General features: G+C 46.6%; 1 protein-coding gene across 5 annotated transcripts in view; it reads left to right on the top strand.

The window, feature by feature from the left end:
• Positions 1 to 23,704, top strand: part of RPAP1 (RNA polymerase II associated protein 1) — a 29,415-nt gene extending 5,711 nt beyond the window's left edge. For all 5 annotated transcript variants that reach the window (XM_021009325.2, XM_021009326.2, XM_021009323.2 and 2 more), the window contains 24 exons: positions 4,376 to 4,641; positions 5,081 to 5,229; positions 5,451 to 5,543; positions 5,774 to 5,894; positions 10,511 to 10,678; positions 11,027 to 11,203; positions 12,212 to 12,327; positions 12,701 to 12,802; positions 12,998 to 13,099; positions 13,335 to 13,502; positions 13,851 to 14,027; positions 14,204 to 14,338; positions 14,433 to 14,603; positions 15,809 to 15,966; positions 17,180 to 17,350; positions 17,536 to 17,737; positions 18,182 to 18,291; positions 19,819 to 20,014; positions 20,232 to 20,384; positions 20,683 to 20,825; positions 20,988 to 21,744; positions 22,564 to 22,740; positions 22,976 to 23,035; positions 23,167 to 23,704. In XM_021009325.2, the coding sequence (XP_020864984.1) occupies positions 4,461 to 4,641; positions 5,081 to 5,229; positions 5,451 to 5,543; positions 5,774 to 5,894; positions 10,511 to 10,678; positions 11,027 to 11,203; positions 12,212 to 12,327; positions 12,701 to 12,802; positions 12,998 to 13,099; positions 13,335 to 13,502; positions 13,851 to 14,027; positions 14,204 to 14,338; positions 14,433 to 14,603; positions 15,809 to 15,966; positions 17,180 to 17,350; positions 17,536 to 17,737; positions 18,182 to 18,291; positions 19,819 to 20,014; positions 20,232 to 20,384; positions 20,683 to 20,825; positions 20,988 to 21,744; positions 22,564 to 22,740; positions 22,976 to 23,035; positions 23,167 to 23,316 (4,137 nt within the window). In that variant the 5' untranslated portion in view covers positions 4,376 to 4,460 and the 3' untranslated portion in view covers positions 23,317 to 23,704. The remainder of the gene's footprint in view (positions 1 to 4,375; positions 4,642 to 5,080; positions 5,230 to 5,450; positions 5,544 to 5,773; positions 5,895 to 10,510; positions 10,679 to 11,026; positions 11,204 to 12,211; positions 12,328 to 12,700; positions 12,803 to 12,997; positions 13,100 to 13,334; positions 13,503 to 13,850; positions 14,028 to 14,203; positions 14,339 to 14,432; positions 14,604 to 15,808; positions 15,967 to 17,179; positions 17,351 to 17,535; positions 17,738 to 18,181; positions 18,292 to 19,818; positions 20,015 to 20,231; positions 20,385 to 20,682; positions 20,826 to 20,987; positions 21,745 to 22,563; positions 22,741 to 22,975; positions 23,036 to 23,166) is intronic.
• Positions 23,705 to 27,101: the final 3,397 nt, after the last annotated feature.

Raw genomic sequence — 27,101 nt, 5'->3', positions numbered from 1 at the left:
AATCCGGCCTCAGACACATGACAGTTGCTAGTTGTGTGACCCTGGGCAAGTCACTTAACCCCAATTGCGTTCACCAAAAAAAAAAAAGTAATAAGAACCACTGAAAATTATTGAGAAGGTCACTGACATGATCAAGCTTATGCTTTATTTAAGAAAATGTTTTGGGGGCAGCGAGGTGGCTCAGTAGATAGAGCTCTGGCCTTGGAGTCAGGAGGACCTGAGTTCAAATATGGCCTCAGACACTTGACACTTACTAGCAGTGTGACCCTGGGCAAGTCACTTAACCCCAATTGCCTCAGCAAAAAAAAAAAGTTAAAAGAAGATATTTTGACAACTGTGTAAAGGATATATTGGTAATGGGAAAGAGTTTTATAGTAATCCAGGCAAGAGGTGAGGAGAGCCTAAATTAGATTAGTACTTGTGGGAGCAGATAGAAGATAGGTGAGATATTTTTTGTTTTATTTTGAGATGTTTTAGAACCAAACCAGTGTGTGCAAGGAACAACAAGCAGGTCGGTGTACATAGATTGTAGAGTGCATAGAGGAGAGTAATGTATAAAAAAGCTGGAAAAGTTTTAGGAAAGGAACAGTTACAAAGAACTTTCAGTGCAAAACAAAGGACTCTGTGTTTGATCCTGGAGGTAATAGGGAGCCATTGGAATGTATTGATTATGGGGGTGATGTGGTCACACCTGCATTTTAGGAAATTGCCCTTGGCAGCTGAGTGGAAGATGGATTGACTCGGAGTCTTAAGGCTAAGAGGCCCCCCAGAAGGCTGGTTCAGGTACAAGACAATTATGGCCTGAACTAGAGTGGTAGCTGTGTGAGTAGAGGAAATGTTATGTCTCTGTGACATGTTGTGAAGGGAGGAATGACAAGATCGGGCAGTAGATGTGTGGGGTAATTGTGGAGTAAGGAGGTGAAGATGACACTCAGTTTGAAAGCCTGAGTAACTAGGAGTAACTTTTTTTTTAAGTAACAAAAAACATTTTACTAAAATACAAGATTTACAGAAGTTTCCAGACAAGCTATACAAAATGGTCACAAATTTTTCCTGAAGGGAGGTTTCTACACTTGATAGCAGAATCAGGATATTAGTAAGGGCTGTGATGTTTAATGTTCCCTTTTTTTGTTCAAACCACCAAACTTATCCATCTGTAGTGTCTAAGAAGTTAGACTTGGCTAGAGGGCAGATTCTGAAGTACAACTGGTTAGTTGCTTTAACCAGTGCAGTTAGCGTCACCGTAAAAAGGGAAAAGGAACCCACAAAACTGGAAGAAAAAAATGACACACAGAAGTTAACTAACAACTCCGTTCATTCACAATGCTTGTACTTATATCATGGTGAGAGAAATGAATAAAGGCAGAGCTGTGTCACTGTTTTAAAATAATTTCACAACAATCCAGATGATACTTCTAGCCTCTCCTATGTTGCAGCAGTGAATCCAGACAAGACATAGACTTGCTCATGTGCGTTTAATCACTAGAGGACTGAAGGTGGTCTGTGTTTTTATTCTGTAAAATGTTTCCTAGACTGTCCGTTAAATGCAAACAGAAAAGGAAGAGGTCTTGACAGAACAGGAGAAGTGGTGCACGCTTGATGCTGAGATTGAATTTACATGGTTTTCATGGTGTGTGCGTCGTGGCTGTTTCTATGGCCTGGGCTTCTTTGCTCTTCCTTTGCTCTGCTGCGTCATTTGCTAATGGGTCTTTTGGATTGGGAGCACTTAACAAAGCTTGGATTGAGTGCAGCCCTGTACAGATCTGCAACGATGGAGACCATTTATCTTTCAAAATGTCTCATCTAAACATTTTCTTCCCAACTTGTTTACATTGCAGTGTTAAATTTTGGTCATGAAATATACTTTAGGAGCTGCCATTGGGTGTTCTTTTTGGAAGAAATAGTTCAGATTTAAAAGTCCCTTCCTCAAAGGAGGAATCCTGTGGGCCTACAGAACCACATGAAAATGATATGGCCTGCTTTTATCTGGTTCGTCTTTTATCCCAGGAACTGGTTCTGCCAACACTGTGTTTCCTCAGTAATCCTTCGAGATAGCCCAACTGTCTTGTCTGATCTGGAATTCATTCTCAGGGTCTCATCTCCAGCTTTGCTTGCCTCATGAATGAGTCATATGGGTGGTACTCTTGACAGTTATAAGTAAGAAGAAAGAAGAGTTTGGGGAAAAGATAAATTTAGTTTTGAACATATTGCATTTGAGATGTTTAGGGGGCAGCCATTTCATCCATTGCAAGATGTCTAAAAGGAGGTGGTGATATGAGATTATAATTCAGGAGAAAGACTAGGGTTGGATATATAGATCTGGGGGTCATCTATATAAAGATTGGACCCATGAAAATATAAGTGAGAAAATATGGGGCAAAAAGAGCTTTGGGGATGCTTACCATTTTTTTTTGTAAATAATATTTTATTTTTTTCCCAATTACATGTAAAGATAGTTTTCAGCATTCATTTTTTATAAGATTTTGAGTTCCAAATTTTTTCTCCCTTCCTCCTTCCATCCTTTCTCCCCAAGATGGCAAGTAATCTGATATAGATTATACATGTACAACCATGTAAACATATTTCCACATTAGGCATGTTGTGAAAGAAAAATCAGAACAAAAAGGAAAAACCAAGAAAAACAAAAAAAAAAGGTGAAAATAGTGTGCTTCAATCTGCATTCAGACTCCATAGTTCTTCTATGGATGTGGATGGTATTTTCTATCATGAGTCTTTTGGAATTGTCTTGGATCATTGTATTGCTGAGAACTAAGTCAATCATAGTTTAATGAGTCAAATTAAGTCAGACATAGTTTAAACAGAACAGTGTTGCTATTACTGTGTACAGTGTTCATCTGGTTCTGCTCACTTCACTCAGCATCAGTTCATATAAGTCTTTCCAGGTTTTTCTAAAATCTGCCTGCTCATTATTTCTTGTAGCACAATAGTATTCCATTACATTCATATACCACAACTTGTTCAGCCATTCCCCAGTTGGTGGGTATCCCCTCGATTTCCAAGTTCTTTGCCACCACAAAAAGAGCTGCAATAAATATTTTTGTACATGTGGGTCCTTTTTCCTTTTTTATAATTTCTTTGAGATACAGCCCTAGTAGTGGTCTTGCTGGGTCAGAGGGTGTGCACAGTTTTATAACCCTTTGGACGTAATTCCAAATTGGGGATGCTCGCTGTTAATGAACATGATGTGTATGGAGAGCCAACAAAGGAGACTAAGAAGGCATGGCAAGATAAGACAGGAGAGTCAGGAAAGAGCAGACCTAGAGGGGAATATAGAGGAAGTGACATGGAGGTTTGCAAATCCATGTGACTGAAAGGGTAGCAGCCCCCTCAACCAAAATAACTAAATTGGGAGTTCCATTTTGAACATGTTGGTTTGAGGTGTCTATGGGACATCCAGTAGGAGGTGTCTAACAAGCAATAAGTGATGGGAAGTTGGAGAATCAGGAGAGAGATTACAACTGTGTTTAGCTTTGAAAGTCATCTTTCAAAAGGTTTTTGTAAAGCACAGCACAGTGCCTGGCACATAGTAAGTGCTATATAAATGTTAGCTATTATTATCATCATCTGCACAGAAATTACAAGATCCTAGTATTCCCTTCAGTGATCCTTCGTTGCCTCACTTGTCCCCTCCAAGAAGCACCTGCTCTGAACCTGCTCTGATCTCTTCCTTCTTTGAATTTCTATCTTTAGCAGCCACATGCCCTGGATTTTCCAGGACAGACCTAATTCTGAAAAGAAAGTGTACTTTTAGTGAGGCTTTGCAAGAGGAAGATCCTGTGTCCCAATTTTTTGGTTTTGGAAAATGTAGTCATTTTACCTGTTATACTCCTATTCGTCACCATACAATTGTTCTCCAGTTATTTTATGTATATTAGTTTTATCTTTTCAGATTTTCAAGCACCAAAACTATGGCTTATGTTTTTTTATAATCTTCATAGTAGTTAGCACAGTTCTGAGGACATGAGGGGTTAAGTAAATACTTGTTGAATGATGATAAAGGCACAGTATCATAACTTAAAATGACATAACAAACATAAAAGAGCAGAAGGGTCCAAGTCCCAACTCAAGTGAGAAGTAGCCTCACAGCCATGGGTAAGACCTTGAAGCTCTGGGAAATCTGTTAGCTGTCTCACAGTTTCTTAGGGAGAAAAAACTTTGTACACTAAGAAGTCCTACATAAATGTACAAGCACAGTAGAATGGAGTGAAAAGAAAGTGATACAAGAAGGATTTAGTTGACATAGACCCGTGTTGGGACAGTGTGCCCAAAGTAGCATGCGGAGAAGCAAGGGTCAAGTGAAGTGGACCTTGAGGAAGCCGGCTAAATTATATCCATTGTGTTGAAATCCTCACAGGGACTCTTGTGTGGCCCCTGGAAGGGAATAAGAGAACCCTATAGTCTGGAACAGATCTCAGTGGGGAGGACTCTGCAGTGACAAAATGCTGTCGAGACCAAAGCCAGGAGAGTCCGAGGTGGACTTACTGCGATTCCAGAATCAGTTCCTTTCTTCAGGGGCCACCCCAGCTGTACGAATAGCAAAGAAGGTAAACAAGAAGGACAGATGTATTGATGAGGAACCGCCCGTTCTGCAGGATCAGCGGGATGTGGTAACATTAGACAGTAAGTTGTCATGTCACAGGGATGGAGTGGATGGATGAGGTTAGAGTTCATCCTTTGGGACTCTGTTTCCTGAATACTTACTTTTCTCTTCTCTTCTCTTCTCTTCTCTTCTCTTCTCTTCTCTTCTCTTCTCTTCTCTTCTCTTCTCTTCTCTTCTCTTCTCTTCTCCTCTCTTCTCTTCCACTCTCTTCTCTTCTCCCCATCTCTCCCGTCTCTTTTTCTCCTTTCCTCTCCTCTTACCCCCTTCCATCAGACTCACCACATTCTTTGTTACTATACCTCTTTCCTTCTGGGTCCCACAGTGCTTCTGACTACTGTAGACAACTGTCCCTTTTCTTGCTCTGAACTCTTAGTTTGTTAATTTGCATTATAATCTTCTCTCAGCCCTGATTTTTTGGGAATGGCTAGGGATCCTCATGTTTGTTTTTTGTCTTGTCAGAGCTTCCAGATTTATCCCCCACTCTAATCCCTGCTCCTCCAAAGAGGGCCAGGCCCAGTCCACGCTTCACGGTGCCTGAGGACCAAGACCCTGAGGACAGGCTAGATCAGCATGACCGGCATATCACCGCTGTCTTCACCAAAATTATTGTGCGTCTTGCCCCTGCCTTTGTTGGGAAAAAAGAATGTGGACTGGGGGCAATGCTAGGAAGGGAGTATATATTTTTTTCTCCTGCCAGGCAGAATACAGGGTTATTTGCAAGGGTGAAGGGTGAGAATTTGCTTCTCATCTGTGGTCCTGCTTTTCAATGGGATTAGAGATCACCAGTGGAGTCTTTACCTCTTTAGTACATTTTGTTTTGCTTCCCCAGGAACGTGATACCAGTGCAATGGCTGTGACCATGCCTCTTCCCAGTGGAGTGGCTTTCCCCTCTGTTTTCCATCGCTCACAGAAAGGCTCCCAGGTAAACAAAGATGGGATCCCAGGCAGATGGTAGGAATAGGTGAGGGAGATGGTTGAACTTCTGTGGGAAGCTAGGCTAGGAAGACATTTCTTTAGACTACCCTGCCTTCTCCACGGGCTATAGTTGTGGTCGTCCTAGGCTGAGTACAGCTTCTTATACTTTGTCCTAGAGACACCTTAGTGGAAGCATGGTAGCCACTATTAACCTAGCTTCTTTTCCCTGCTCCCCAGGGGAAAACAGCAACATCTGGAAAGAGAAGCATTTTTGCCCAGGAGATTGCAGCGAGGAGGAAGGCTGAGGCAAACAGCACACCGATGGAGACGTCCGTACCTACCCAGGGCCAACAGGAAGGTGAGTTTCCATCTATAACGCTCTTTAGAATGAGAACTTTCCAGGATATATTTGTGGCTATACTCTTTTCCCTTCCCATTTGGAAAGTGCTTTGGGACCAGCCATTGTGGCATATGCCTTAATCCTTACAACTATGGTGTCTGAGATGGATGGATCACTTCAGTTTGGGAGTTCTGAGCTCTAGTAGGGCTACAGCAGATCAGGTTTCTGTGTCAAGTTGACATAAATATGGTGTGTACTGGGAACAGAGGGCTACCAAGCTACTTAAGGAAAGGTGACCCTGCCCAGGTCAGAAAAAACAGCCCTGGGACAGGGGTTGGATCTCAGTAAGGAATTGTCTCCCTGTCCCTGCTTAAACACGTATGCACAAGGGAGGTAATAGCTCTGGGTGTGGGTTCAGTATTGGGTCCTAAAAAAAGAAGAGGCGAGAAATCATCTGGCTATTGGAGAAGACTAAGGGAATAAGTGAACCTCTTTCCAAAATTGTAGTGACAGCGATGTGAGAGAAGGATTTCTTCCTTCATCCCCCAAACTGCTGGCAGCAATCTGGGGTCAGATTTCAGCCCGAAAGGTGTGGGGGACAAACATCCAGAAACAGGATGAGCTGAGAGCCAGCCAGTGTGGCAGGGTGAAGGGGGAGCTGGACATGGAAAGACACAATGAGCTGATGGAAAGTGAAGTAAGCCGACTGTGCCAGTGTAAACACAGTAAGATGAAACTGAGTGCTGTGGGTGATGCTGACGCAGAGTGGCTCAGAAGATGGGCATGGAACAGTACATTACAGTCAGACACAGTTGGCATTGTTGTTGTATTTCCTGAACTGTTTTTTTCTTTTTAAATCTTTGCCACAAGGCAAGGCTTGCTGCAGCTTGTACCCCTTGAAGATTAAAAAATAAACAGGATGTTAAGTCAAAAGGCATCAATTAATATTTTTTTAAAGAAAGAAATGTGTACTGGACTTTGAGGTGGCAGAGACCAGGGTTGAAATCTTGCCTATGGCACTGACACCTCTGTGACCCCAGCTATCACTAAAGTTCTTGGTTCCTCATCTGTGAGTTGGGCCTAATGCTGTCTGAAGTACTTACCTCACTGGGTTATCCGTTGAGAGAGTGTCTAGGAGATGCTTTCGAAGCACCTTTTCATGCACTGTATAAAAAGCAGCCATTCTTTTTTTTTTTAATATAAATTTATTTCTTTTTAGCTTTCAACATACACTCCCACAAGTTTTTGAATTCCAAATTTATACCCCATCTCCCCCCTCCTTCCACCCCAAGATGGCATGCATTCTGAATATCTGTTCCCCTAGTCTGTCCTCTCTTCTATGTCTCTCCACTTCTCTTATTCCCTTCCCCTTCTGTTTTCCTGTAGGGCAGGATAGACTTTTGTACCCCATTTCCTGTATTTCTTATTTCCCAGTAGCATGTGAAAACATTTTTTTTAAACATATGTTTTTAAAACTTTAGGTTTCAAATTTTCTCTCTTCCTCCCTCCCCACCCACCCTCATTGAAAAGGCAAGCAACTCAATATAGGTTGTACATGTGCAGTTATGCAAAACACTCCATAGTAGACATGTTGTGAAAAACTAACTCTATTTCCCTTAATCCTATCCTGCCTCCCATTTATTCTATTCTTTCTTTTGACCCTGTCCCTCCTCAGAAGTATTTACTTCTGATTACCCCTTTCCCAATCTGCCCTCCTCTCTATCATCCCCTGCTCTCTTGTCCCCTTCTCCCCCTATTTTCCTGTAGGGTAAGACAGATTTCCATACCCAATTGAATGTGTATGTTATTCCCTCCTTAAGCCAAATCCTTATGAGAATAAGATTCACTCATTCTCTCACCTTCCCCTTTCCCTTCCACTATAGAGACTTTTCTGGTTTTTTTTTGTGAGATAATTTACCCCATTCTACCTCTCCCTTTCTTCTTCTCCGAGTATAATCCTCTCTCATCCCTTAATTTTATTCTCCAGATATGACCCCTTAATCTTCAACTCACCCTGTGCCCTCTATCTATCTATCTACATATACATACATATAATTTTTTTCCTTCCAACTACCCTAATACTGACAAAGGTCTCATGAGTTATAAATATCATCTTTCCATGCAGGAATGTAAACAGTTCAATCTTAATAAGTCTCTTATGATTTCTCTTTCCTGTTTACCTCTTCATGTTCCACTTGAGTCCTGTATTTGAAAGTCAAATTTTCTATTCAGCTCTGGTCTTTTCATCAGAATGCTTGAAAGTCCTCTATTTCACTGAATGACCATTTTTTCCCCTGAAGGATTATACTCAGTTTTGCTGGGTAGGTGATTCTTGGTTGTAATCCTATCTCCTTTGCCCTCCGGAATATTATATTCCATGCCCTGTGGTCCTTTAATGTAGAAGCTGCTAAATCTTGTGTTATCCTGATTGTGTTTCCACAGTACTTGAATTGTTTCCTTCTGGCAGCTTGTAATATTTTCTCCTTGACCTGGGAACTCTGGAATTTGGCAATATTCCTAGGAGTTTTCCTTTGGGGATCTCTTTCAGGAGGAGATCTGTGGATTCTTTCAATTTCTATTTTGCCCTCTGGTTCTACTATATCAGGGCAGTTTTCCTTGATAATTTCTTGAAAGATGATGTCTAGGCTTTTTTTTGATCATGGCTTTCAGATAGTCCAATAATTTTTAAATTCTCTCTCCTGGATCTATTTTCCAGGTCAGTTGTTTTTCCAATGAGATATTTCACATTGTTTTCTAATTTTTCATTCTTTTGGATTTGTTCTACTGTGTTGATTTCTCATAAAGTCACTAGCTTCCAATTGCTCTATTCTAATTTTTAAGGAAGTATTTTCTTCAGTAATCTTTTGGACTTCCTTTTCCATTTGGCCAATTTTTCTTTTTAGGGCATTTTCTCCTCATTGGCTTTTTGGACCTCTTTTGCCATTTGGGTTAGGCTATTTTTTAAGGTGTTATTTTCTTCAGTATTTTTTTGGGTCTCCTTTAGCAAGCTGTTGACTTGTTTTTCATGATTTTCTTGCATCACTCTCAGTTTTTCCTCTACTTCCTTACTTGCTTCTCAAAATCCCTTTTGAGCTCTTCCAAGGCCTGGGACTGATTCATATTTTTCTTGGAGGCTTTGGATGTAGGAGCTTTGACTTTGTTGTCTTCTTCTGGTTGTATATTTTGATCTTCTTTTTCACCAAAGTAAGATTATAGTCTGACTCTTTTTGTGCTGCTTGCTCATGATCCCAGCCAATTACTTGAGTTTTAAACTCTTTGTTAAGGTAAGAGTCTGCTTCCAATGTGGAGAATGTATTGTCCCAAGCTTCAGGGGTTTGTATAGCTGTTTTCAGAGATACTTATAGGGACCTGTAAATTTTCAGTTCTTCCAAGGTGGTATGATGAGGGGCGAGGTGTTTACTCCTTTCCTGGCCTGTGACCACAAGTACTCTTTTCTGTCCTGTAAGTGTGAGGAGGGGTTCCTCTCCACAACCACTACAAGCTCCACCACGCCAGTGCTCCTCCTCACCCCAGCACCACTGCCCAGAACTGTGACCCAGATCCAACCACAGGCAAAGCAAGAGATTCCTGCCTCAGCACTAGCAAAGAGATCCCTGCAGTCCCTCTCTGATCAGCCACTGGATTCCCCCTCAGTCTGTGGGCTGGAAGCCCAGGAGCAGCTGTGCCCCCCCCCCCCCGGGCCACACTTTTGGGGAATGGATCTGAAATCCCACCTTCCTGTCTCAGCACCGACAGAAACAGACTTTTCCCACTGACCTTCTAAGTTGTCTTTGGCATTGGTGGATTGAGGAGTCTGGAAACTGCCACAGCTGCCCGAGATTTAGTCCTCTGAGGCCTGCTCTAGGTTTGCTGCGGCTGTGCCCACGTTGTGGCCTGCACCCATGCTGCACTACACTGAGCTCCCAGCCCGGTGCAATACACCTTTCTGATCAACCATCCAGGTTGTCTTGGGCTGGAAATTTGTCTCACTCTGTCTTTTTGTGGGTTCTGCTGCTTCAGAATTTGTTTAGAGCCATTTTTTATGAGTATTTGGAGGGGTTTGGAGGAGAGCTCAAGCAAGTCACTGCTTTCACTCTGCCATCTTGGCTCCGCCCCCTAAAAAGCAGCCATTCTGTGGTCCCAGCCTGTAGGAAGCCCTGTGTCTAATGAGACATGTCAGGGGTGAGAGGGAGATAAGTAACTGCTGAGTGAATGTGAGGACCTGACAGTTTCACAGAAGGGGGTGGGTCTAAGGGCAGTGTGATAATGCTGCCCCTCCTCTCTGAGGCCTCTCAGAGCCCCTGACGCCCTTTCTAGACTCAGGTCAGATGCCGTCTCTTGCAGAGGACATTTTGGTTATCATTTCTTCTCTGTCCCTCCACCCAGATTAATTTGTATTTATTTTATATTTACTTATTAGTTTACATGTTGTTTCCTCCTAGTAGAATGTAAGGTTTTTTGAAGGTAGGAGTTGTTCTTATTTTTGTCCTTGAAGCCCCATTGCCTAGTACAGTGTCTGGAACACAGTAGGTGCTTAATAACTGCTTATCGAATTGAATCGAACCATCAACATTTTTTAGGATCCCTGACATCTGAGGCACTAGGACTTAGGGTGGAGGGCTTGTGTGTTCCAGAGGCTGGCAAGAGTTCCCAGGGGCCCCAGCTCATCACTGGAGAGGGCCTCCAGAGTCAGGATGCCAGGCGTGAGATCCAGACCATCCATGAGGAGAACTTGGCAAAGCTGCATGCCTTGGGCCCGGAGGAGATCCTTCAGGAGCAGCAGAGGCTGTGGGCCCAGCTAGGTATGGGGATCAGGGCCCTCTAGGCTGGAGCTCTCCTGGAAACTCAGCTTTCGTAGTATTGAAAGACTGGTCACACTGATTAGTTGGGAGGAAGTGAGAGGGACATTCATCCTGCTAATGATGACTTCTTCCATAAAGCCCTTGTCCTTGTCCAGGATTGGTAGCTGAATGGGGAAAGAACAGGGAGCCCACATAATATAAGAAGGCTGGGGCTGCTGCTGGGTGGAGAATTATTTTATTCTCAGCACTCATGGGTAGAAACACAAGAGACCACGTTATCTAAGAGAAGTCAGCCAGAGATGTGTGGTCTCTCCACTCTCCTTGCCTGCCCTTCCCTGTGCCTCCCAGATCCTGGCTTGATTGCTTTCCTGAAGTCTCGACGTAACACCAGTGGTCAGGCGGGAGTGGAGAGTATGGAAGAAGAGAAGTCGGGGACTGTTGTTCACAAGACCCCTGAAGAGGAGCCAGTGGGGCTACCACCTCCCAATGGGTACACGTGGAGACAGCCGGAGCTGGCCACCTCAGGTTTGGAGGAGTAAGGGAGAAAGCGCCCCCTATCCCAAGCCTGTTAGAGGGGCAAAGAGAAAACATGCCCGTTGTGAGTGTCCAGCCCCAGCCCCACCACAGAGTGTGCTTAGCAGGTGCGTTCTGTGTTCTCTTTGCTTTGCCTCCTGTGGCGTCTCTCCTGCTTTACCCGCTCTAGTTTCTTGGGAAGAATCACCACAGCATAAGAGCCAGGACACTGACCAGGAATCCGATCTTTTGGGATGTCTTTAATCCCCGTTAGAGCTGGATGCCTGGACTGGTTCCACCTCTGGGGTCCCTTCTGCCCTTGCTTTTGGTGGGGGTGGGGAAAGGATGTTGCCATCATGAGCCTGATTGGATCTGTGCATGCATGCTAGACCAGAAGCAGAGGGGCCGATGGGAGCAATCATTTTCCAGGAACAGGATGATTTCATTAGTGATTAACAAAAGAACAAACCTAATTACTGGCGCTGGGAACCTCCTGCCCCTAGCACAGCTCCAGGGCAGCTGGGCAGGACTGGCAGGAGATTGAGGGATGGAGAGAAGACAGAGATTATGTCTCTGTGGGTTTGGGAGTGGGGGAGGGGAGTGACTATCCTGCTGCTATAATGTGCAATGTCTTCCTTTCCCCCACCTCCAATACACACTTGGTGTCCATATTGTATTCTGGCTCCTGGGTAGGAACTTGGGTCAGTTGGCATGGAGAGAAGGAGGGCCATATTTCTCCAAGCACCATTTTCTTCTTCTTCTTCTCAAAGGGGTGCTAGATCTCTTTAGAGTGAGTTCAGCAAGAAGTGCTGTTCAGCCTGGTGTTTGCTCTCCCATAAGGCAGTCTCAGGAGCTCCAGACGAATGAGACCATTGGCCGACACAAGCTGTCTGAGCCTTAGTTGGGAAACTGGGTGTAGTACTTTCCAACTTCTGATTCAATCCCCTCGAGTGAGGTAAAACCTTGGAGTCTGGCCCCTAATACCCTAAAGAGATGATCTAACCCTGTGCTCCTCCCCAGCTCCAGAATTGCCGGTGACCCCTCACAAGGAATGGCTTCACATGGATACTGTGGAGTTGGAAAAGCTTCAGTGGACTCAGGATCTGCCCCCACTCCAGCGGCAGAAAACCCAGGAGGTGAGGAGGGGGGTCCAAGAGATTTCTCAGGAAGGTAAGACTAGGGGCAGCTAGGTGGTGCAGTGAATAGAGCTTTGACCTTGGAGCCTGGGAGACCTGAGTTCAAATCCAGCCTAAGACACTTAACACTTAATAGCCGTGTGACCTTGGGCAAGTCACTTAATCCCAATTGCCTCACCAAAAAGCAAAAAAAAAAAAGATAAGATAAGTTTCTTGTCTCTTCTGCCACTGTCCTGGCTTGGAAGAGGAGTTTGATCCCTAACTTACTGAGAGGATGAAGGTGGAGGATTACAGTGTATTAGGTGTCAGGAGGAGGAGGTGGAGGAGGGTGCTGGTACCTAGGGCCACAACCTTCTTTTTTTCTTTGGATCAGGGAATGCAGCAGGCACGTTTCAGTCTCCAGGGAGAGCTGCTGGCCCCTGATGCTGACCTGCCCACTCATCTAGGCCTGCATCATCACGGCGAGGAGGCAGAGGTGAAGCCCGGGCCCAGGGATATGGAATCATGGGAACTATGCTGGTGGTGTGCCTGGGGGAGCCTTGCCAAGGGTTTTTAACATTGATAGTGTGGGGGAAAGCACCCTCTGGTTCTCTGCCATCAGGGAGCGAGGGATGCCAAGAAGCCCCAGGCTGGGCCCGAGCATCAGTCTCATCAATTCATTTCCTCCCAGAGAGCAGGATACTCCCTTCAAGAGATATTCCATCTGGCCCGTAGCCAGATCTCCCAGCAGAGAGCACTGGCTCTGCAGGTGTTGGCCCGAATCATCTCTAAAGTGAGTGAGCCTCCTCTCCCTCCCCCTGCTACTTCCTCTCTCTCTCTCAGTTCTTTTCTCTCCCTAATGTCCTGCCTCTTCTTATCCTATCTCACTAATTCAGAAAAATTCCTTCATTGAGGTAGCATGAGAAATGAGGGGAGCAGGGCCCAGGGTGCCGAATGGAAAGACTGAAGACCTGTTGAGGTGGTTTGTCCTCTCTGAGAATTCTCCTCTCCTTCCCAACCTTTTCCAGGCCCAGGCAGGTGAATTTGGGGGTCGGCTGACAGACAGTGTCCTGCGCCTCCTATTGGATGCTGGTTTCCTCTTCCTGCTGCGTTTTTCACTGGATGACAGTGTGGACAGTGTTACTGCAGCTGCTGTGTGGGCACTACGGGCCCTATTGGTGGCCCCTGGAGATGAGGTAACCTTTGGTTAGAGAAACACTTCCTCCTTACTTGGAGGAGATGCAAAAGAAATAGTCAGATATAGGTGGAGGGTAGCAAGGATATATCAGTGTTCCCTTCTCCGTGGTCCTTGGGCTGAAGAGATGGGTTGAGCCCCTCCATCATGTCGGTGGCACAGAACTCTTTCCATAATGGATTTGCCTCCTTCCATGTTCCCTGCCTTGTCCTTGCCTTTCTTTGTGAGTAGTCCTGTACACAGTAGTCATTGAGTTCAGATGTCCCTGGAAAGCACAGGACAGTAGCCTTGCTCTGGAGGCCAGATTGGAAGGACTGCTCTCATCTTCAGACATTTCCTCTTCTGGCAGGAACTCCTGGACAGCACCTTCTCCTGGTATCAAGGAGCAGCTGTATTTCCCTTGATGCCATGCCAAGAAGAAGAAGAGGAGGAGGAAGATGAAGAAACCCCTGTAGAAAAAGCAAAAAAGAAGAATCCCCAAGAGACCCGGCCGCCACCAGACCTGGCCCGACGTGATGTTCTCAAGGTATGGATGACTGGGGGCCACATTGGTGTCTGTGCAAACAGTAGACCCAAGGCTCTAGGGGTGCATGCATCAGTAAAGGGCTGAGGAGGAAATGGATGTCCCCAACAGTTAGGAAGCTGTGGCTTCCTTGAGTTACTGTTTTTGTCAGTATTTCGATCTCCTTTGACCCCACCAAGGGTCTCCTGGCTACTCAGCTGCTGCCTAGACTTCGATATCTACTTGAAGTGACCTACCCTTCACCCACTGTGGTCCAGGACATTCTTGCTGTGCTGATCCGAGTGGCACGGCACTCTCTAGAGTCAGCCACAAAGGTAATGAAAAGCAGAGGTGGGGGGGAGCATAGAAGGAGGAATGTAATCAGAATCTTTACCTTGATTCCCAGTGCCTTGGTCCTCCCTCCTCTAGGTCCTGGAGTGCCCTCGGCTGATAGACACCCTGGTTCGAGAGTTCTTGCCCTCAAGCTGGTCACCTGTGGGAGAAGGACCGATTTCTCGCCTACATGGCGTGCCCTGTGCTGCTGCTATGAAACTGCTCCGTGTCCTGGCATCAGCTGGAAGGAATATTTCTGCCCGCCTGGTAAGCAAGGCATGAAGGCCAAAACTGGGAGTAGACAGCAGAGAATGGGTCACCGAAAAAACAGGATTGAGAAAGCCCATCTGAGTGTAACAATTAAAATGTAAGAGTCGTCCCTGTCATTTAAACCAGGGCCCAGATCCTACACTCTCTTCCTCCTGTAAAACTTGAAAAGGTCCTCTGAGTAGGAACCGTATTGAGCAGATTCAAAAGCTTTTCTCAGGCCCACCCATCAGTCTAACTACATTAGATGTAAGAGGCCACTCATGGGAAGACCATTGGTGCTGTTTCTGGTGGTTACCTTGTGGGCTTATAGAGCCCTAGACCAGAAGGGAGCAGGCACTTCTTATTTTTTTAAATAAGTTTTTATTGATGTCATTTGTTGACTGAAAAGTCATCAGAGTTATCCCCAGTATCCTTCCTCCTCCTCCTCCTCCTCCCAGAAGCCATCCCATATGACAGATATTTTTTTTATCAGTGCAATTGATTAATACATTGAAAAAGGTCCAAAAGGTGCAATGTCTAACACCTGTGGACCTGTTTGGGATTGTCCTCTCCTGTCTCTTCAAATCCTGCTTAATCTCTATAATTTTGTTATGTTCACTTTTGATTTTTTGGTGTGTTCTTTCCATTTACATTGTAGTTACTGTGTGTATTGTTTTCTTGGCCTCTGCTTACTTCACTCTTCATTAGTTTATGCAGATCTTTCTGTGCATCTCTGTATTCATTACACACATCATTTCTTGCAGCACTAACATTCATGTACCACAGTTTGTTTAGCCATCTTCCTACTGATAGTCATCTATTTTGTTTTCAGTTCTTTGGTGTCAAGTCAGGCACATATAAATATATACTTATCTCCCACCTGGAGCTAAAAACTTTTGTCCAGATCAAGTCCTGCAAATACCCTTCCCTTGCTACTGGACTTCTTTGCATAGATCTTTATGCTCCCCATATATAGTGCTTATATAGCCCCTATAGTGCATATATAGCCCTAAAAATGTGAATGAATGAATTAATCTTTGCCCCTTGCACCTAAAATGTCACACCAGAGTGGAGAAAGGAAAAGTCAAGGCTCTCCTATGGAAATCAAGCTTCTTGCCCTATTTGAACCACAAATGTCGCATTCCCTCTGAGTACAAGGGGTGTGTTATCCAGAGATAAGGAAGAATTGGAGTTCTGATCTGCCTCTGGGTGCTGTTTCATAGATGAGTGGTTTTGATCTTCGAAGTCGCCTGTGTCGCTTTGTGTCTGAGGCCCCCCAGGAATTGGCCATGCCCATCCAGGAGGCTGAGCAACTGAACACTGAGTCCTTTAGGCTCTGGGCAGTAGCCGCTGCCTATGGCCAGGGTGGAGACCTTTACAGGTGAGAAACATTCTGCTTCAGGCAGAGAACATCATCTTTGGCTGCTGCCATACAGGTCTGGTGTGAATATTAGGGACCCCAGCCAGTTTCTCTGTCTGTGTCATACTCAGGTATTATCTAGAGGGTGTGAGTGAGATTTGGGAAAGCTATTTACATATGTATGGCGGGGATCATGGAAATTAGAGCCTGAAAAGACAGTAGACATTGGCTAGGTAGTGCAGTGGATAGGAACGCTTGAGTTAAAAACCAGCCTTAGACACCTACTGGCTGTGGGACCATAGGCAAGTCACTTCACCTCCTTTTGACTTAGTTGCCCCACCTGTAAAATGGGGATAATAGCTACCTTGCAGGACTGTTGTGAGGATCAAGAGATAATCTTTGTAAAGTGCTTAGTGCACCTTAAAGCCCTCTCTCCAAACGCTAGCTACCTATCATTGTTGGTTTGTCCCCCTTTTGCAGGTGAGGAAAGGGAGTCCCAGAGAAGTGAAATGACTTCCTCTAGGTCCCCCAGGAGAGCCAGCATTTGGACCAGGTCTCCTGACTCCAAAACCAGTGCACTCTGCACTCTGGGGATCCTGCCCTGGGGCCACCCCTGCACACGGCCTGTGGGTGCAATATCCCAGCATGAAGGCATGATGCCTTTTTGTTTTTTGCATGTAGTCAATGCTGAGTACATGTTTGTCAAGTCGAGTTGAAGGGAAGCCTTGGGAAAGAAGTCACAGAAAAGGAGAGGTGTAGCCTGAGGAGTGTGGTCCCCGTGCCTGTTGTGCTCTCTCTTCTAGTCAGTTAATTCTTGCCCTTCCTCAGGGCCACGTTAAGACTCACCTCCTTCCTGAAGTCTTCCTTCCTGCCCCTCCTTCCCTCCCTCGAATCTCGGCAGAGCTTATTCTGTACCACTCACTTGCTGCTTAGTCTGTACATTTCCTTCCAGCTGGATAGCAAATGTTGGGTCTTTTGCCAGTTCGTATTTCCACAACTAAACACACAGCCCTTCACACAATAGGCATTTGATAAATATTGGGGGGCAGCTAGGTGGCACAGTGGGTAGAGCACTGGTCCTGGATTCAGGAGAACCTGAGTTCAAATGCGGCCTCAGACACATAACGCTTACTAGCTGTATGACCCTGGGCGAGTCACTTAACCCCATTGCCTAGCCGAAAAAAAGAAAAAGATAAATATTGGATGGTGTCTTCTCCCATTCTTTCTTTACCAGAGAACTCTACCCAGTGCTGATTCGGGCCCTCCGGGCCCTACCCCAGGAGTTGAGCATCCGGCCCCACAGCCAGCTGGCCATGCATCGAATCTCAGCTTTCATCACCTTGCTCACCTGCTTGACCCAGGCATCAAGCAGCAGCAACACAGAGCTCTGTGCCCCAGCCAGCAAGTGAGTCTGCACCTATGAGCCTGCTCCGGGGGTGGGTCCTGTGACCCTGTGCCGTCTACAGTGCATTGCCTGCACCCTGAACCTGCTTCCCTCCAATGCTTCTAGATTCCTGGAGCACTTGAGTAGAGATGAAGAAGAAGGAACTGTGAACCCTCACTTCCCACCTATTCCTTTTGTCCTTACAGTAACCCTGCTGAGTCCAGCCTGTCGCCTGTCTCTCCCTCAGTCACTTGGGTGCAAGTATCTGGACTCCGTCCTCTCATAGAACCAATTCTTCGACAAGTCCTGAAGGAACTTCCCCAGCCTGACACTTGGAGGGCCCTGGCCCCTCTGCCCATTGCCTGCCTGCTGTACCTAGCAGCCCACTATCAGGCCTGGAGTCAGCAGGTGAGCCCCTACTTGTGCTGAACTCCGTGTTCCACCTGTGAGTAGTTCCCCTTTTTTCCCCCTCTTACCTCCTTCTGTCTCCCCTATGCCAAATGAACTTTAAAGGAGCATGCTGGGTATGCCTGGAAGACCAGGGTCATCTTCTCAATTTCCTAACTGTTTGGCTCTCTCAGACTCTATGAATGTTTGGGGCCTGGGGCCAAGAGAGGCCCCTGGATATTTCATTCTCAGGATGAAAAGCCTGGAACTCCTCCCTACTTTATTTTGTTCTGTTGGTAGACTAGGGTTGATTCCTGTCCTCTTCAACCAACCAACCAACCAACCCAGGGAGGCTGAGGGTGTAGAACTGAGGATGAAGAAGGAACTTTGGACACCAGCCTTTCCAGCAGGGTTGATGATTTCCTCTCTATTCAGCTAATTTTAGTATCTCTTGGTTCCTTCCAGCCAAAGCTGTGCCCTGGGGAATGTCTTCAGGATGTGGAGCGGCTTTCAAAGGAGTTGGTATTGCCCCTGCTGTGTCAGCCTACCTTTCAGGGCCTGTGGGATTCACTCAGGTATAATTATCTGAAGCAAGGCCCTATCTCCTGTGTGGTATCTTTCACCTGTCTCACTTGTCCTGCCTTTGAGGACAGCTAGGAGTGCTGAGACCTTCTGGGAAGAAGTCTGAGCAGAGACATATGGAACATGGCTACATATTCACTATGCCCCCAGACACTGCCTGAAGAGTTCCTACTCTAGGGAGCTGGGTGTGCTTTGGGGGGCAGGCCTAGATTTTAGGCCCTTGTGTGTCTCAGCAGAGCCCACATGACCCCCTAGTAGATCTTAGCCACGAGTCCAAGAAGAAATGGCCTTCCTTCACAAAAGCTCCTGCTTCAGCCTTGGTCCCAGATCCATCCCTTCTCAAGGGAAGATGCCAGGAAAAACAAAACCAAACCCTTTCTTATCTCTTCCCTGCCTTTTTTTCAATTCAGTGCATTTGTACACATATTTAGTTATTAAGCACCAAGGTACCATGCTAGGTGCTGGGAATACAACACCAAAAACATATGAGTCTCTGCTCTCAAAGCACTTACATTCTACTGGAGGAGTGGGATAGGTATATGGATAAGTAGAGAAAAGGTCATTAGAAGAAGGAGAAGAGAATATTAACATTTGGGCGGGGGAAGGATTGTATAAAGGTGGCATCTGAGCAGAGCCTGGAAGAGAAGGATTGTGAAAGCAGAGATGGGGAGGAGAAGGTACTTTTGAAGTATGAGGGACAAAGCTTAGACAGAAACGTGGGCAGGAGAAAGACTGTCTAGTTTGGGGGACATACTGTAGTTCAGGTTACTTTTAATATAGAGAGTATTGTGAAACGGGAATAATGTGAAATTGGTTAGTAAGATAGTTAGTGGCTAGCCTGGGAAAGGCCTTTAAAAGCCTTTTGGGAGAAGCATTGGGGACTGCTGAGGATTTCTGGATCAGGAGAGTAACGTGGTCATATCTGGGCCTGAGGAAGGCTTTTTGGGTAGTTGTATGAAGGATGCATTAGAACGGGGAGAAACTGGAATCAGAAAGAAGAGTTGGGAAGCTGTTGCAATAATTGTCTGGGTGACAGGTGGTGAGGGGAAGTGTGCGTGAAGAGGGGGTGAATGTAAGGGAAGCTACAAAGGTAGCATGAGCACATCTTGGTAACAGGTTCAGTGTGGGATGTGAGAGAGAGGACAATTAAGAATGAATCACAGATTGGGAAGTACCTGAGAGATTGGTGGTGGGCTCCACAGAAAAAGGGAACTCTGCGGGAGGGTGTCCTTGGGAGGATGAAGATGAATCCGTTTCATTGCAGACCTGGAAAGTTTTGAGATGCCTGCAGCATGTCTACAGGGCATGTCCAACAAGCATTTGGTTATCCTAGACTGGAGTTCAGGAGAGTATTTAGGCTGAGGATATAGAATTGAGAGTCATGTGCATATGGAAGCTGATAGGTCACCAGAGGAGAGACGAGAGAGAGAGGAGTAGGTCCAGATAGAACTTGCGGGGACAACCATCATTTGGAGTGCTTTGATGGAGTCTGATTTTGGTCTTTGTTCTGCTCTTGGCAGGCACTGCTCCCCGCTCTGCAATCCGCTGTCCTGTGCCCCAGCTCCAGAGTCCATCCCGAACCTTGTCTCCCTGGGTTGTGGGGGAGACTGTCCCCCACTCAGTCTGGCTGGATCATCTTCAGCCTTCGCTTTCCTCACATCCCTTCTCTCTCTTCTCAACACCCTGGCCCGAATTCACAAGGGGCTCTGTGGCCAGGTAAGTCCTTGGACAATGAGCTTTCTGGATGGGGTTTTAGATCTCAAGCTCAGTAGATGATAGTGAGGGAAAAAGAAGAGGGCAAGTGGGCAAGTAAGACAGATTTTCATTCTGTCTTGCTGTCTCTTGGGATTAGACGGAAGGGAGTGGTGCATAGCAGGAAGCCTTGGGAAGCATAGCAGCTGGGTCCCAGAGGTTGAACACATTCCCTCCGCAGCTTGCTTTGGTGTTGGCTGCCCCAGGCCTCCAAGATTACCTGCTTCATTGTGGAGCACCCTCTCGTGCCTCCCGACTCACTCCATTCTTGGCATGGGCTCTGAGACATGAATACCACCTCCAATACCTGGTGCTCACCCTGGCACAGAGAACGGTAGGTCTAGGTTTTTTTCCCCCTTGTTCTTTCTCCTTTCTTACCTTCATCTCACCTATGATTTTAACCTTCCTGCTACCTCTACCTACTTTGCTGTTTACATTGGTTCCTCTTGCTAGCTTTCCCCTTCCTCAGCCCTATCAGAATCCTTCTCTCTACCTTGCTCCAGTACAATCAGACCCTTTCCCTGTCCTCTCTCCAGTATGAAACCAAACCCCCAAGTTTGTATCAGCCTTGCCCCCTCTACTTCTGCTGTTACTACCCAGCCATCTCTTTTCTTGTGTCCTCTGCTCTGCAGGCTGGACTCAGGACAGATCCAACCCCAGACGCCGTCCTCTATCACACTGTGGCACTGACACTTGTGAGTCGCCTGCTGCCAGGCAGTGAGTACCTGGCCCATGAGCTGTTGTTGGGCTCTGTCTTCCAGCCAGAATTTCTCCCGTAAGTCTGGGGCGTGGTGAAGAGGAGCATGACTGGGGATGGAGTTGGGGAGCCTTGAGGAAGCTGTTCCTCTTTGGGTTTTATCTCAGGGATGGTGGGGGCTGTTCGCTGATAGAGGTGGTGGCTACTCTGATCTTCTCTCCTTGTTTCATCGTGCTGCAGGGAAAGAGCTTCAGGAGGGCCCGAGGCAGCTGACTTTTCTGACAAGCTAAACCTGGGCAGCATCAGGAGGCCTGGATCAGGACGAGGGGCCCTGCTGGCAGAAGCATGTCGGGACCTCCCAGGCATTCGGGGATGCTACCTGGCACATTGCATGCTGCCCTGCCCTGCCCTACTGCATTCCCAAGCCCTGTACCAGGGAGAACACCTTCGTATTCCTTCGTTGCTACTTCCTGTGCCAAAGGGGCCACTGCTGCCTGCGGACTGGCCCTTCCTCCCTCTCATTCACCTCTACCACCAGGCGTCTGGCCCTGTCTCTAAGGCCCTACCCCCCAGCTCCTTGGGCACAGCCATCCATGCCCTGCAGTGGGTGCTGGTCCTGGAGAGCTGGCGCCCTTCCAGCCTCCAGGTGGTACCTCCTGCTGCCCGCCTGGCAAGGCTCATGTGTGTATTCCTGATGGACAGTGATCTGTTCCGTGAGGCCCCCATCCAGCGCTACATCACGGCCCTGCTTGCCCGGCTTTGCCAGCCCCGGGCACTGTCTCTCCTAAAGCTGGACTGTCCCTTGCCTGGCCTGGCCTCCTTCCCGGACCTCTATACCAGCTTCCTCGAGCATTTTGAAGCCGTCTCCTTTGGGGACTCTCTCTTTGGCACGCTGGTTCTGCTCCCCTTGCAGCGCCGATACAGTGTCACCTTACGCCTTTCCCTTTTTGGGGAGCACGTGGGAGCCCTTCGAGCCCTTGGATTGCCCCTTGCCCAGGTAATCAGCTGACCAATCACCAGCAGTGGTTGAGCTCCTCTCATGTTTGAGCCCTTTGGAACATTGTAGGTCCCAAGAAGCACAAAACGCGCAGTCCTGCCCTTGAGGAGCTTAGAGTAGACCTGAACACAGTATGTGACAGAAGGCCAATAGAATACATTGTATGATCCAGGGCCGCTGAATTACATGGTTCTGACTGTCAGTGCTGTGGGATTGCAGAGTAAGAGAGATGAGTGGAAGCTGCAGTAGGCAAGGAAGGGGTCATACAGAGTGTCCCAAAGGTCTTGGTGCAGACATAAGCTACTAAAGCTTTAAAACAGAAACAAAACTACACCAAGACTTTGGGGAAACCTTGCCTAGGGCTTGATCTGGGTCTTGAGGATCAGAACTAAGTTCCAAGGTTGGGGAACAATAAGGAATGGGGGCTGGGTTCGGAAGGGCCTTGGATTGAGTTGCTCCCTCCTGTAGGCAGCAAGGGAGCCACCTGTGCGTTCCTGAGTGTGGGAGTATTTCTTTTGGGAAGAGTGTTGTGCCAGGGGCGTACAGAAGGAGTTGATAACTGCATCCCTTAGGACTACCTGTTCAGGCTCTGTAAGGCAGCACCAACTCCAGCCACATTCTCCATCCATGTCAGAGCCCGAGTCCCTGTGGATGGGGTATCATGTGGCTGTTAGCTTTCTTGTCAGAGGTATAGTTCCCTTCCTGGCTTTGAGTACTTGCCCCTGGTCCTGAAGTGCTTCCCTTCAGAAGAGGAGAGGGAATTGGGGTCAGCTGCGTAGAGAGAACTTCGTTGCCAAGTGCTTTCTTTATCCCTTACAGTTGCCTGTGTCCCTGGAAAACTATACAGCACCCCCAGAAGACAACCTGGAGCTCCTGAAACTTTATTTCCAAGCCCTGGTGATGGGGACTCTATGCCCACACTGGTGTCCTGTACTCTATGCGGTGGCTGTGGCCCACGTCAACAGCTTCATCTTCTCCCAGGACCCAAAGAGCTCAGTAGGTTATGCCCTCATTTCAGTAGGGTGTTAGGATGGGGAAGGAACTGATGACTCAGCCATCCATGACTTAGTGTCCAGATCCTTTGAGGAAGGCATTGGGTGCAGCTCCAGAGGGGAAGAGCAGTGCTGGGTGGTGAAGAAGGATTTGGTATTTGGTGGTGGTGGGAGGAGATGTCCCTTCCTGCGTCCTGATGGGGTCCTCCACAGCTCTGTCTGCATCTTCATTCTTCTAGGATGTGGCGATAGCCGCCAGCAAGTGGATGCTCCAGAAGACGTGGCTGCTGGCCAATGAGGTGGGTGAGGCAGAGGTGGGGGCAAAAGAACCAGGAAGCATCCCAGAGGGAAAGCAGGGTTTTAGGAGGCAGCGGGCAGGAGGGGAGTGGTGTCCTCCTGCTCACGGGGCTGTCTCTGTCATTTTCCTCAGTGTCTCAAGCAGCACCTTCTCTACTACAAGCTTCCCAATGTGGCCGTGACTGAGGGCTTTGAGCTGTACTCTCAGTTGCCTCCTTTGCGACATAACCGCCTTCAGGATGTAACCAGTGGACTACTCAAGGACGGGGTGCCAGGGTCTTAGTGCCACAGCCTGCAAATGGACAGATGACCATGCTCTCCTGCAGACCCAAAGAGGGATTCACTCTCCTAAGTGTGTACAGATGTCCTCGATGTCCTAGAGAGATGGGGTCATCTCCAAAAGTCAGTCCAACGGAAAAACTTGTCCTACAGAAACAAGAGCAGGAGGCCTCTCTCCGGCCCTGCTGGGAGCCTGATGGACCGATGCACTTAACTCCCTTCCACGGCCTTGGGTCTCAGACATCCTTTCCTCTGAGGATGACTGAGCTGCATTCCCTGCCTTGGGGCAGCCGTGAGGGCTAGGCCGGCCACATTATACCTCCTCTAAGACCACAGTCTGATAGTTCAGTGACTATGGGTATGCACTGAAATAAATAGTCTCTTCTTTTATACTCTTCTGGCCATGTGACTTCCTCTTATGGTGATTGTTGGTGCCTGTGATGTGTGCAGCATCATTTCAGAGTTAGGGATGGCTGCAGATCGCTCAGCTCAGTCCGCCACAGCCGGATGAGCCTGTGCTTGGACAGGCGCATCTCTGGCCCTGCATTCTCTGATTGATAAAGAAGTCCTGTCGGCTCTGGGTTTGGGGACAGCCCTGTCCACACCTCTGTTTTAGATTTCCTGTTGTTGCCCATCTCCATCCACGTCTTTTCCAAGTGGATACCTTAGCCGGATGTGTTTGTTCCTAGGAAGGTGGTCAAAGGATGAGTAAAAGCAAGTGGTGGGAGGTTGTAATGAGCAATAAGGGGTAAGTTGTGCTTCTCAGCATTTGGGATGCATTAGGAACCATGCAAGTGAAGGTTAAGGACTGCTCAGGAGGTAAGATAAGGGGTTACTTGGGCCACATCTGGAATGAGGAGAGCGAGAACATGTGGCAGGCTGATTGCCCCTATAAGCCCACCCTCAGGATTGGAAGCCAGTCCTGATCAGTGGTGGCTGTGATGAGCACCGAGAGTGCCTTCTTAGGTGTAAATCACTGCTTCTGGGTCTTTTTCCCAGGCCTACCTGAAATGAGCTGACTCAGCAGCCCAGCTGGAGTCATCAACAGCCTCCTTAGTAACAGTTAGTCAGTGTCAGTGTCCATCAACCTCTAATCCAGAGATTGGGAGTGGAGGGAAGGAAATTGGTTCAGAGGGAGTAATGGGAGATAGCACACCATCTGCACGTTCAGATAGAGACAATCAGTGTTCTCAGGTTTTTCATATCCTTCCTTCGGTTTCCATTTGAACTTTGAACTTTCTGTCGTATAAAATCAAGGCTCAAGACACCCAATGGTTTGTTAACAAAAACAATAAATACTGTATAAAGCAAAGACCTCTTGTACAGCTGTGATAATATTAGAGCACTGAACAGCACACATTCCTTTTCCTGGGCACGTATACAAGAACAACACGCCCATCCCATCCCTCCTGTGCCTTTGGGCAAGGTGCCCCAAATCACCCTGTTTAAGAAATTTTTAAGTCCTTTAAGGGGGTTTTGGTGGTGGAAGGGTTGTTTAATTTCATCAGTGTAGGGCCAGGGGTGGGGAACCTGCAGCCTCAAGGCCATACGTGGCCCTCTAGGTCCTCAAGTGTGGCCTTTTGCGTGAATCCAAACTTCACAGAACAAATCCCCTTAATAAAAGGATTTGTACTGTAAAACTTGGACTCAATCAAAAGGCCGCACCCGAGGACCTAGCAGTGGTCTCAAGGCTGGTAGGCACCCCTGGTAGGCAATTCCTTTCTCTATAGTAACTTCTAGGCTTACAGAGGTACCCGAGTAACTTGCCCGTGGCCACCTAGCTAGTGTAATCTGAGGGAGGACTTGACCCCAAGTCTTGTCTCTCCATGACCAACTCCAGCCACACCACCATGCAGTCTTCATTGAACTAAGATTCTGAGCACATAAGTAGATGGAGTGTTGGGCTTATAGTCAAACAGACGGCAGACTTGGGTTGTTCTAATGCTAGCAGTATATATACTTGCAGTTGATAGAGCATCAGGCCTGGAAGACCTGAGTTCAAACCTAGCCTCAGACACTTTCTAGCTGTGTAACCCTAGGCAAATCACTTAACCTCTGCCTCAGTTTCCTCAACTGTAAAATGAGAGTAATAATAGCACCTACTTCCCACAACTGAGGTGGGGTTGTGAGGATCAAGTGAGATAAGATTTGTAAAGTGCTTAGCACCGCACCTGACACAACAGACAATAAATGCTTGTCTCCTTCCTCCAAGAAACTACCAGGTCTATTAATCTATCTAAGTCTCATTTCTCTTGTGTGTAAAAGGAGGATAATACCTGTAACACTAGTATTTATCAAATGATTGCTTTGAGGCACAAAAAAAATTAGAATGAATGAATAAATATATGAGAATATTAATTACTGTATGCCAAGGTAAGTTCTGGAGATATGAACACAAAAAGGCTTCCCTGCCCTAAAGGAGCTTCCATTCTCTTTCTAATAGGGGGAGACAACATACATAAGAGGAATATTTTGGTATGAGTGCCTGGAACTGTAAGGGAGTCACAATTGACCCATTCTTTCAAGTGTCTCTGGGCTACCTCTCAAATTCAGTACTCTCAAATTTGCAGACTGGGTCTTCAGCTTGTAACCACCACTCACAGATTCTTAGGGTTGGGGAAGGGTCTAGGTCTACCAAAACTACAGTTCAAAAGACCCATCTGATGAGTTTAATAGCCAATAGAGCCCAAAGCAAAATAAGAGCTATAGCTACAGAATATCTTCCCACCCCACCCCCATGAGCCTAGGGGATAATCTCCCACATATACACACGTCACTGGAAAAAAGGGGAACAAATTTAGAGTATGCTGGTCCTGAGGCACCACCATCAGGACCCATATGACCAGGGCATCTGATGTCCTCTGGCACTGCAGAGCCCTAATGTCATTTTTCTTCATGGAGTCCTGCTTCATCCAAGGCACGGCATCTCTGCTGAGTTAAGATGTTCAACCAGGATCCCTAGGTCTGCTGCCTTCCAAAGCTTTACTCTCAACTACCAGGGATAGTTCTTGATTGAATCCCATCGGCTCTCTGCTCTCAGAGGTCACGCTTTTTGAAGCTAATTCTTGTTTTGAATGTGCCTCTCTGTCTATGATTATCTGGAGCATATGAATTTCTGTTTTCTACCTTGAACCACTGAACTCTCTCAACTGCTTCTTCCTTGAGTGGCCCCTTTTGATTAAGTAGCCCCAACACTAGATGACGTGGATGATGATGGGTTTGGGGGAGGGGAAAAAAATCCCTGACTTACCTCTGGTAGGAGCTCAGAGGTATATTCCAAAGCTGCTCCCTGCCTCCAAGAACTTACATACTAAATCAAACTGTCCTCAGGTCTCGGCCGACTTAGTCTTTTTTAAAAAATGATTTTATTTTTTATTTTTCCTATTAGGAAGCATTTATTTTTCTCTCCTCCCCTTTAAGAAAAAAAGTAAAACCCTTGTAACACACATAGAAAAAGCAAAACTAATTCCTACATTGGCTCTGTCCAAAAGTACATGTCATTCTGCAATTTGAATCCATTTCCTGGAATAATGGCCAGGCAATGCATCCATCAGAGTTTTCAAGTCTTGCAAAGATGTTTGTCTTTACATCTGTTGTTATTGTATAAATTGTTTTCCTGGTTTTGTTTATTTCACTCTGTATCCATTCATACAAATCCTCCCCGGTTTCTCTGAAACCATCCCTTTTATCTTTTATTATGACATAATGGTCTTTCATTATATTCAAATATCATAATTTGTTCATCCATTCCCCAAATAATGAGCACACCTTTAACTTCCAATTTTTTGC

The sequence above is a fragment of the Phascolarctos cinereus genome, unplaced genomic scaffold (assembly GCF_003287225.1).
Source record: "Phascolarctos cinereus isolate Bilbo 61053 unplaced genomic scaffold, phaCin_HiC Scaffold_3;HRSCAF=262, whole genome shotgun sequence".
Taxonomy (NCBI): domain Eukaryota; kingdom Metazoa; phylum Chordata; class Mammalia; order Diprotodontia; family Phascolarctidae; genus Phascolarctos; species Phascolarctos cinereus.
Note: the sequence above shows the minus strand (reverse complement) of the source record. Positions and strands in the feature narration are given on the sequence as shown.